Consider the following 12,296-nt stretch of genomic DNA (forward strand, 5'->3'; position numbering starts at 1 on the left):
CTGGTCCTAGACTGTGGTAAATCCAGGCAATGGAATATGAATCCACACCAAAAATAAATGAGCTATATTAAGCCATGAAAAGACATGGAGGAAACATAAATGCATATTACTAAATGAAAGAAGCCAATCTGAAATAGATACATAGTGTATGATTTCAACTATAGAACATTCTGGAAAAGACAAAACTATGGAAAATATTAAAAGGACAGTGGTTTCCAGGGTTGAGGAAGGTAGGGATGAATAGGCAGAACACAGAGAATTTTTAGATCCATGAAAAATACTCTGATAATGTAATGAGGGATATATGTTATTCTACATTAGTCCAAACTAAAGAGTGAACCCTAATGAAAACTATGGACACTAGATGATTATGATGTGCTGCAGGTTTATCTTTCATAACATTTGTATCACTCTGGCATGTGATGTTGATAATGGGGAGGGCTCCGCATGTGTGTGACAGGGACTATGTGAAAATATCTCTGTACCTCTCAATTTTGTTGTGAACCTAAAATTGCTCTAAAAATACAAAGTAAAAAAAAATGACAACAACCAAAAGGAAAAACATACTTCACTTTAGGTGTTCTTGACTTAATTTAGCAAGGCAATGGAGTACGGAGACCCTTCAATATTATATAAGTTTTCCAAGTCCTCAATTTATTTGTGTGCTAGTCCAGAATCTGAGTCCTCATTTTTTAACTCCAAAAACACATTATCTTCCCTGAAAGTCAGTTCCCATTCTGTATTAATTCATGAGACTCAACAAGGCTTCTTTCCACCAGGAGCATCTCACTGACATCAAAAGCCTATTTTAAGGAATGCATGTTATTATGTTTAAATGTAAGCAGTTCATCAATTAAATACTACATTTTTGTATTTAAAGCATTTTAACTTTTTATACTTTGTTACTCACACTGTTGAAGCAATGTATCATTTCCTCCAGTTGTTAAAAGTAATTAATATACACAATATACAAGTCTTTCCCTGCAGCAAAATTGAGATAACTTTAGTATTGATAAAGAAGTGGCCAAACCAGACACCCCAATTTTTTTATGTATTTTTAATTTTTAAAATATTTTTTTTTTATTTTTGAGAGAGAGAAAGAGAGTGCATGCAAGCAGGGGAGGGGTAGAGAGAGAGGGAGGGAGAGGGCCCAAAGCTGGCTCTGCACTGACAGCAGAGATCTCAATGCAGGGCTTGAACTCATGAGCTCTAAGATCATGACCTGAGCTGAAGTTGGATGCTTAACCAACTGAGCCACCCAGGCGCCCCATGATAGCCTGATTTATTAATATGTGGAAACAAGGGTATCCCTGGCAAACGTATGGAAGAGAAAAGTTTCACTGTCATTCCTTTCCCTCAACTTTTTGTGACTTTAATAATTAATGAAGACCTTTCTATCATCTATCCAAACTAGCAAAAGCCCACAAACACAGATAGATGATTGATAGATAGATAAAACCTTTTATTTTGGATATATTCCTTGTCTCAGCCTTACCACCAAAATCTGGGAGCATTTTCACAAATGTACAGTACTTCCATGAGAAAATATTAAACATTATAATTTATTAATACACTACATATTTATATTTTTAAGAGGATATTGAACATCTACCCTAAAATGTAATCTCCATCATTGGTGGGCCTGGTATTATTCTTCTGAGCTTCTCTAGCTGGGTTAGCTTTCCATCCTGTTAGTTTCCATGCAAAACCTCTACCTAAACCCTTATGTTATGCTGTCAGTTTTATTTTATTGATTTGACTCCTGTTTCATCCAGGCCTCTGTGATTACATGCAGCCAGCACTGACCCTTACCAAATTAAATAAAGGGGCTTTATTGGTAGAACCTCAGGAGCTCCTAATACCAAGGAAATGACAGAGGTAACATATCTGGGGATGGGCAGAAACAAAGGCTGCTTCAGAAGACTGGGAGTATGAACCATAAAATGGGTCTTATTGTAGAAACAACTTGGGCAAAGCACCCTATTGGAAAGAATGTACATAACCATTTATAGCCTCCTCTTAATGTAATCAATATTAAATTCTAAGAATGGAGATTTCATGACCTCACTTGGGTCATGTGCCAACATCTTGATAGATCAGGGAACTTGATATATAAAATAATTCCTTGGAAACACCATCCCATGAAAGGTAACCCCCCAGAATGAAATCAGGAGCTATTAGGAAGGTAGAAGACATGATGAACAGTTAATGAGGAGCTAATGGTAGCTCTTTGAGATCAAGAACTACGGTTTTAATGTTTGATCTCAGTTCCAAATACACCACTGTCACAGAATGGATGCACAATAAATGTTCACTCATGCTGCAGGAAGTAATTAAGATTGTCACATTTTGGAAAGATTTCTCTAAGCATCAATATCTCTATTCCTCTTGATTTAGTACCGATCTTTAATTCTTATTTTATTTTTTGTCCTAAGAAATGTATCTTAAATTAGTAATGAAAAGAACAACAGAACTTAATGAGTGCAAAATGTGTACTAGCTTCAAAGGATGCAATAATGAATAAACCATGATATCTTCACTTCATGGGTTCCCAACCTACGAAGAGAGACAGATGTTTAAACCAATGACTAATATGATATGAGCTGTCTTGCAGACTGGTACCAAGAAGATTGATATTATCACAATATTATAACCTAAAATCCAGAACCACCAATATCCTTAACTGTAATATACATTTTTACAAGTTCATTATATAAAACATTATTTAGACATGTAAAGGAGAGTTATATCCTTATATTTATGTTTAGGAGATAAAGCATATATATCATCTGTGTGAAAACAGAATTAAATATGTCATGGGCACTATAGTCGTGACTATATAAAATACTCGTGTGGATATGGACAAAGACTGGAAGGCAACATTGAGAAGTAAAAGTAGTTATTGCTAGGATGATGGATGAGTTTTATACTTCAATTTCCTTTAATGCTGTTATGCAGTAAATAAATTTTCAAAGGTATGTTGGGACTGTTCATTCAATGATTTGATTGTTCAACAGAAACAAAATATGCTAAAATTTCTCCTTGCCTGTTAGTGGGATTTACTCTATCTTTTTGCAGTTGTGGTTTTTGCTGCGAAAGCCAGAGGAGACTCTCCTTCACTATTCGTATTTATTTATTCCCCCTGTACTTTTTAACCTATTTCTTCAAACTGTCTGTAATCTGTAGGTTACAAAAAGTCCAGTAGGTTTTAGCTAGATTAAATGGCTCTTTTGATTCATGTTAACATTTTTAACATTGTTACTGAATAGCACCTATCTATTTAAGGGTCACACGTGCTTTAAACCCTCCTTGCTACAAACCTACTTTTTCACCACGTTTCTCTATTTCTGTAGAATTTTTCAATTCTGTAGGTTCTAATCATTGCTCTCGACAAAGAGCAATCTCTTTTCGATAGCCAGTGCACTTCAGTTTGGCATCTGTTACCATCTACTTGATCGATATCTATCGTTTCTTTCTTGGTTTCCACACCCTATGTTCTCTTCCATTTTTGCCTTTATGCTGCTGCTGCACCATGCTCACAGAGCTCTGGCCATTTTATATGCTTGCTTTAAAATATCAAATGAACTTTCATTTGGCTACTAAACTGAAATACATACTTTGCTGCTCAATTTTGGAATTTCCTTGCTACTTGTGGCATTTTTCTTGTGCTCACTCTACTGCTACCCTATAAAGCAACAGAGCAACAGCTGAGTCTTCTTCCTACTTATCTTTGCTTGTACCGTTCCCTTCACCTGGAATGTTCTCCTTCATTCTTCCCTTAATCACTCAGGGCTTGTGCCCTCTTTTATTAATCTTTGTGTAAATTCTGTGAAGACAGAAACAATACCTTTTCATCTTTCTATCCACCAAAAACATCTAACACAGAGTACTGGCTTATTCAAAGACATTTTGTTTACCTGTTTAAATTTCTTATCTTAAGTAAGGTATAGAGGGGAGATAAGGAAGATAGGGGTCTTAAATAAGGAAGAAGAGGAGAGAAAGGTGGACTAAGAGAGGGGAAATACTTGTTGTCTTCTGGATCTCTTACAATGAAATTAATTCCTTTAAGTATAAAGAAATAAGAATTTCATTTACTTACTTTATTTATCTGTTGTTTGTTTGTTTGCTTGTTTTTACCGTTACATGTAAAGCCCAGCATTTGGGTAACTTAATATAGGGACTATATTTTAGTCAACGAAGGTGCTTTATTTTCTGTTGTTTCTCTAATGTACTACTAGTTTTGATTTTTTGTGTTTGATATTCTACTAGTTTTATTAAATATTTTTTGTATTTTAAAATACAAAATACAAATTCTACTAGTTTTATTAAATATTTTTGTATTATTAAAGTATTACTTTTGTAAGAAAGTTCCCCTGCTAAGGAATGAAACTGCCTATGGAAAACCATGGTAGTGTTGTGCAGAGAGTAGCAAAGAGAAAATCTGAGTGGGTTCTTGGGCACTTTGATCAGACCATATCTTTGTCTTTATCTTCCTGGGTCCCCAAAGCTTAGAACCCTCTTTTCTTTTTCCTCTGTGATCCACTGAGATCACAGTTTCAGATCCAAGCCAGTTAGCATTCACTGAGTTTAGTTTTTGTCTGTCCTACAATAGTACCCTTGTAGATTTATGAGCCTAACAGCATATTCAAATCAGCTTTGCCCAAGAAATGCACTTTCAGTGGAAAAATCTCAGACCAACCTATAGGGATATTTACATATATTAATTATGAATACCCTTCCCTGGGTATTTAAAAGCCTGAAAAACTGGCTTTAAAAAAATTTTAGTGTTCCTAAAGAGATGAATTTTAAAATCGTATTTAAGGTTTCCAGAGATATGAAGCAGTGCTTAATTAATTAGTAAAGCATTGATGTAAATGCAATGCTCTATACAGTGAGCTGTTATGGAGCATTTTCTTTCTTATTGAGAATATGATGTGTGTACTTATACTTCTCAGATATACTTGGAGTTAAAATATAAGAAAAGAGAGGATTCCTGCTTTTTGGGAACTATTAACCTTAAAATAAAAACTTAATATTCAAGAAATAAATATTTCCAGTGGGAAAATCATACCATTGGACCTCACTAATACAAAATTGAACTTATTTTATTTGCTTACAATGTTTAAGGTCTGAGATATATACAGATTTCCATTTTATTCTTTTTCCTTGAGTGTGGTGTTGCCATTTTATCATATTTTATAATAGTCACATGGATCTATTTGTTGAACCTACTTCTCTCTCTCCTTTTCTCTAGCCTCAACAAACCTTTACTGGAAGCAATGAGAGCTCTCAAATTGAGACAACAAAGGAAGAAAATCTGAACACTACTGAGTGCAATCCTCTAAGTGTAAGAATAAGTTAAAGTGGTTTTCATGTATTCAACATGAAATAGACATTTTAACAGTTCTAGTTCATGCCACCATGAAGCTTTCTATTTCTATGTAATATCTACTGTCTAAATGTTGTACTTTTTTATTATTTTTAATTTTTTTTTACATTTTATTTATTTTTGATAGAGAGAGACAGAGCACAAGTGGGGGAGGGGCAGAGAGACACGGAGACACAAAATCCGAAGCAGGCTCCAGGCTCTGAGCTGTCAGCACAGAGCCCAGTGCGAGGCTCGAACTCACAAACTGCAAGATCATGACCTGAGCCAAAGTCAGACGCTTAACTGACTGAGCCACCCAGGCACCCCTAAACATTGTACTTTAAAATGTGAAAAAGCAGATGTCCTTTGGATGTCAGTGAAGTGTAGGTATTCTGTTAGGAAATGTAATAGACTCTCAGGAGTACTATGTAAGTAAGGGGAAGTAAGGGGAACTAAGGGGGTGACCACAGGCTCCAGAACATGCCCATTCCCATGACCACATGACAAAAAGCTGTTAAAATCTTTAAAACAAACAAACAAAAAAACCCGAGGATGTGATTCAATAGTATTCTGCCTGTAAAACAAATGAACCCAGCATTACAAAGACATTACATTGAAGGAAGAGAGATTCCTTTTTTTTAAAGCTTATTTATTTACTCTCTCTCTCTCTCTCTATATATATAGATATATATAGAGAGAGAGAGAGAGAGAGAGAGAAAGCATGAGTGGGGGAGAAGAGCAGATGGAAAGAGAAAGAAAGAGAGAGAGAGAGAGAGAGAATCTCAGGCTCCATGCTCAGCATGGAGCACTAGGTGGGGCTCAATCTCATTTACTCTGAGATCATGACATAAGCCGAAATCAAGGGTCAGATGCTTAACCAACTGAGCCACCCAAGGGCCCCAAGAAGATAGATTCTTAACCTTCAGATGATAATAGCAAATATGTAATTTTGTGCTATGGGTATTTTTTTTACTCATAATAATGTAATGAAATATTAATTCTGGGACTTTGGCACACTTACAGACCTGGATTAACGCCTGGATTTGAGAAACAGCAAATGACAATTGTGTTGAGTAGATTCAAAGTTAGGCTTTAATCTAGGTGACAGAATGAAAAGTATTGCTGAAACTATTCATGATTGAAAAGAGATCCGGCTACTGAAAGGAAATAAAGCAGAAGAGACACATAAGTTAACCAAGTCTATCTCTTTTTCTTCTATTGGCCGCTAATGTGAATTTAGAAAGATGAGTTTCTCAACAATTTTGCCTTCAACTCTCATATTTAAACATGTACCAATTTAGAACATAATAAAACTAATGAGAAGTAAAAATGAAATTCTTCCAAAGGAAGAAGAAGGTAGGGAGGCTTTGGGCTGGAAGGAACCTTTTGATGAAGACAGGTCTCTAACAGTGTGAGCAAACGTGCAGAAACAAGAAACCATCGGAATAAAATTACTAGAGAATAGAGTGCAGACAGTGGTGGGATCTATGCCTAAAAGGATAATTTGGGACTTAAATGTGAGAGATCCTGGATTCCCATGCTCTAAGGAGTTTGGTTTCAATTAAGGTTGTAGTTCAGGTTTTTAGATATCTGTGTCCAATTAAGTTATGAGACCATAGGATTAATGGTCCTAACACATAGGAGTGTGTTTTTATTTCTTGATGTATTTTCTTAAAACTACCAAAAAAATAATTTTGCCACATAGGCATATACCAAATCATTAGACTGTACACTTAAAACTGGGTTATATCTTGGGATGCCTGAGCAGCTCAGTCGGTTGAGTGTTTGACTTCAGCTTAGGTCATGATCTCGTGGTTCATGGGTTCGAGCCCCACGTCAGGCTCTGTGCTGACAACTCAGAGCCTGGAGCCTGCTCCTGCTTGTGCTCTGTCTCTCTCTGTCTGTAGAAAATAAATAAAAATAAATGTTAAAAATAAAAAAAATACTGGGTTATATCTTAATGATATATATGAATTTTTTAAAAAAGAAGGAAAAGAATTTTGGAAGCAGCACACTTATGAGTAATGCTCAGGCTTGATCCTTCAAGGTACTGCTTTGAGCTCTTATATTAGGAGGGATTCAGTTGCCTTATTCCTGCCTCTGTACTGACATATGTGTGCCTTGAGCAAACCATTCTTGTAATGAGGTGGCCAAAGTATCTACAAGGACAAAGAACAGGGCTTCGTTAAGCCTACCAAACAAACAAGCAAAATGTTCCCACTGGAGACAAAGCTGAAAAGTTCTGCGTATTGTGCCAAGGCTCCCCAACACAACATTCTGGTCCACTTTTCTTATCAAGAGTGAGATCTACCCAAAATTATAAATTGTTTTTTGTTGTTTTTTGTTTGTTTGTTTCACTTTCCTAGTTTTATTGTCCTTTTTTTTTTTTTTTTTTTGTCACTGGCAATTCCTTTCCCTTCAAAAGTCTCATAAGCAGCTACTACCTGTTTGCAGGTCCCAATCTGAGTCCCTTCAAAAATCTGCGTCCACCTGCACCAAGATGAATGGTCTGTCTCTAACCTGGCCTCAGTCTAGATTTTAGTCTTGGAGCTTCTACTTCCAAGAAGTTACACTTTGTAGTGCAGAGAGTGCTCAATATTCACAGGCTGTAGACTCACTTACCTTTAAAGGCTGTGTGAGTAATGTAGATGAGTGAAATACACCAGATGTAAGCAGTAGGAATTAGTGGCACTGCTGTGAACATCAATTTTCAAATTTTACACCTACAGTTCTTAGCTGCCCTCACAATAGTATCACCTCAAGAGTTCTTTAAAATACTGATGCCTGGAATTGACATCCGGAAAATTAATTCAACATCTTGGTATCTGGGGTATAGACATTAGTTATATTTATTTTTTCAATTACTCCAGTGACTCTAATGTGCAATCCAGTTTTAGTATCAATGTATTTCACATGTAAGTGATCATAAACATCATGTGGAGAGCTTTTAAAAATTAAGATTCTGACAAATTCTTCAGGAAATTTTAAATGAATAGGACTAAATGTAACCTGTATTTGTTTTGTTTCGTTTTGCTTTGTTTTGTTTTGTTTTGTTTTGTTTTGTTTTGTTTACATGGATCTGGCAACCTTCTTCCCAATCCAGGTGATTCTGAGGCAGATGGCCTATGAGCTATAATGCGCAAAACCTTGGCTTAGATAACACATAATCCCTTTAGTATGTTGTTTAATAATGGATTTTCTGCTTCTCCTGCTCTGTTATATTTACCTTCTAAAAAGGGCAATGCTTAAGTAAGGCTCTCTAATTTAAATGATGAAAGACTGTGGTGTGACTTTTGAGAGTGGGTAGGAGAGATCCATCCGCAAACCCTTCATTTATCAGTAACCATGTACTGATGTGGGACTGTGGAACTGAGCAGGAAACTGATGTGTGATTTCATCTGTTGCTAAGGTCTCCATGAGAAATTTAGTGGACCGTCATCACCCAAGCAACAGTAACCAGAGTATGATTAATCTTACGCATGGAGAGCTCTATAGTTCCTTTCCAGGGATTCCCCAATGCTAAGAGACTTCTTCAACCTTACAGAAAGAAAGTACGGGGACCTTTGGATCTATGAAAAGTATTGTTACTCAGCTTGTCTAAAAACACCAAGAATATTCTTATTTGTGTTGAATATCATGAAATGTGTTTGCTTCCATTTTAATACTGCAATATGAAAATAACTTCAACTTGATTCTAACAAAGCTGGAGACTCAGCCCTAATGTGGGCTGCTTTAATTTAATGTCCAAATGAGGTATCCAAACATAATTTCATAGAGTAAAAGCAAAATAAATGTATCCATTTCTGGGAAAAGGGTTAAGTGTATTTTTTGTTGTAAGATAATTATATTAGGCAGAATTATGGCCTCCTTATTGTCTTTATTTGGCAATTAAGTATGGTATAAAAGTGATGCATATGGGTCGCAAATTAACAAGGGGTAAATTTGTGATGGTTAATTTTATGTGTCAACATGCCCAGAGAGCTGGTAAAACATTATTTCTGGGGATGTCTGACAGGATGTTCCCAGAAGAGATTAGCATTGAATCAGTAGATGAAGTAAAGAGGATTGGGCAGGGATTCTCTAATCCCTTGAGGGCCCACATAGAACAAAATGATGAAAGAAGTGTGAATTATTTCTTTCTTGAGTTGGCAAATGCATCTTCTGCTGCTCGCCCCGACATCAAAGCTCTTGGATCTTGGCCCTTGCAACTCTGGGACTTAGACCAGCAGCATCCCCCTGACTTCCCCAGTGGAAGTTACATCCTCAGCTCCCCACGTACTTGAGAGTTGGATTGATATACCACCAGTTTTCCTGATTCTCCAGCCTGCAGAGGGCATTATCATGGTGTATCTCAGCCTTCATAATCACATGAGCCAAGCCCCATAATAAATCCCCTTATATATAGATGTGTATATCCTATTTCTTCCTCTGAAGAATACTAATACAGTTACTTTCTCATACTTATATCCTGCATATTTTGGATATATTTTGAAATAATTGGCATCTGCATCTTATGGGAGTTGTCTTTAATCAAAGATTAGTCAGTGTAACTTAAGATTTATAAAATAAAATAAAGTGGATGGTAGTTTTTAAGGTAAAATTTCATTTTAGTGGCCTTATTTGGCAAAATTAATGGTTGGCAGTTTTATCCCCATATCTTTTTTTTTTTTAATTTGTTTTCTACTCTATGAAATTCAAAAATCTAGAAACTACCAAATAAGGACATTTTAAAAATAATGAAAGTATGATAAAATAGGGACCTCAATGAAGCCAGTGACAGAAATAGTTGAGAAAAAGAAGTCAACAGAATATCAAAATGAGAAATCCATACGACTTTGTGATTAAGTGAAGATGCAGAAATAAAGATAAATGTCTAATACGGACCCCAATTTTGATGCTAATTAATGAGGACAATTACATTGTTGTTCTCAGATAAAGTACAGGGGGGAAAGTTTAAGTTAATTTTTGTCCATTTACTTGTAAACAGATAAGGCTCATGTTCTCTTAAAAACTAAAATGAATAAGATGCCTGGGTAGTTCAGTCAGTTAAGTGTCCGACTTCGACTCAGGTCATGATCTCGCAGTCCGTGAGTTCGAGCCCCTCAACGGCTCTGTGCTGACAGCTCAGAACCTGGAGGCTGTTTCGGATTCTGTGTCTCCCTCTCTCACTGACCCTCCCCCATTCATGCTCTGTCTCTCTCTGTCTCAAAAATAAAGATTAAAAAATTTTTTTTAAAAACTAAAATGATTAAACATGTACATTACGGCTAATTTATTTATTACAAATTATGATAGTTTTTAAGAAACAACTTTATTGAGGTATAATTTGCATACCATACAGTCACACATTTTTAAGTGTGTATTTCAATTATTCATGAAATTTATTGAGTTGTACAGCCATTAACACAGTCCAGTATTAGAACATTTCCATCTCTCTACTAAGATCCCCATACCTTTTGTACAGTTAATCTGTTCTCAACCTCAGCCCAGACAGACACTAACCTAGTTCTTATCTGTATAGGTTTGTCTTTTTGTAAATCATATATAAGTTCATCATATAATATGTAGTATTTTGCATGCACTTCCTTCACATAGTGTAATGATTTTGGGGCTCATACATGTTTTAATACCTATCAGTAGTTTGTTTCTTTTTATTGCTGAATAAGATCCATTGTACAATTATACTGCATTTTCTTTATCCATTCACCAGTTGATACCTTTTGGATTTTTCTACTTTTTGGCCATTATGAATAGTGATGCTACGAATATTCGCGTAAACAGTGTTGTGTGGACATATGTTTTAATTTCTTTTAAGTAGATACCTAGAAATGGAATGGAATATAGTTTTTTCTTGAATTTTTAAGAAACAAATGAATTTCCAAAGTGTGTGCACTGTAAATGCAAAATGTTTGCATTTACAACCTAATCAGTAATGTATAGAGTTCCATTTACTCCACATCTTTGTCACTATATGTTATTGTCTGAATTTTTGCTTAGAAGGCAAATTCTAGTGAGTGTGAAGTCAAATTTCATTATAGATTTAATTGTTAATTCCCTAATGGTTAATAATATTGAGCACATTTTCATATACTTATTAGCAACTCATATATTTTCTTTGGTGAAATATCTACTCAAAATTTTTCCCCATATTTTGGTTGTGCTGTTTCTCTTCTTAATGTTGAGTGGTAAGATTCCTTATGTATTCTGGATATAAATCCTTTGCCAGATATAGGACTTAAAAATATTTCTCTCAGTATGTTTTGTATCTCTTCATTTTCTTTTATTTATTTATTTTAACAGAGAGAGAGAGACTGAAAGAGAGAGAGAGAGAATGAATGCATGCAAGCAGGGGAGGAGCAGAGAGAGAGAGAGAGGGAGAGAGAGAATCCTAAGCAGGTTCCATGTTATCAGAATAAAGTCTGAAGCACGACTTGGTCTCAGAGGCTTGACCTGAGCCAAAATCAAGAGTGAGACGCTTAAGCAACTGAGCTACCCAGGCACCTCTTAACTTTTCATTTTCTTAATGGTATCTTTTAGAAAGTAATTAATAGACTTTTTTTTAGTACGGTTTTAGATTTACAGAATAATTGAGCAATAGTACATAGAGTTCCATATAGCAACCAGCTGTATTTCTGTAATTGACTTGCTGCTTAATTCCATTACAGTCTGATGGCATAGTTTGCATTTGTTCAGGTGTGTTTTATGGCCCACAATAGAGTCTACATTGGTAACTATTCCATGTGACCTTGAGAAGAATGTGTATTTCTCCTGTTTGATGAAAAATTCTATAATTGTCAGTTAGGTCCAGTTGATTTATGATGTTGTTCAGATCAACTATATTCTTACAGGTTATCTGCCTGCATGATCTATCAATTAGTGATAGAGAGGGTTGAGGTCTCCATCTATAATAATGGATAGGCCTATTTCT

At 35.5% G+C, this 12,296-nt stretch overlaps 1 protein-coding gene across 2 annotated transcripts in view; it reads left to right on the forward strand.

Moving 5' to 3' along the window:
* The window catches only part of LUZP2 (leucine zipper protein 2), a 490,860-nt gene that overhangs the window by 459,361 nt on the left and 19,203 nt on the right, over positions 1 to 12,296 (forward strand). For both annotated transcript variants that reach the window (XM_042906257.1, XM_042906255.1), the window contains exon 10: positions 5,255 to 5,347. In XM_042906257.1, coding sequence (XP_042762191.1) covers positions 5,255 to 5,347 — 93 coding nt within the window. The remainder of the gene's footprint in view (positions 1 to 5,254; positions 5,348 to 12,296) is intronic.

This window comes from Panthera leo, chromosome D1 (assembly GCF_018350215.1).
Source record: "Panthera leo isolate Ple1 chromosome D1, P.leo_Ple1_pat1.1, whole genome shotgun sequence".
Lineage (NCBI taxonomy): Eukaryota > Metazoa > Chordata > Mammalia > Carnivora > Felidae > Panthera > Panthera leo.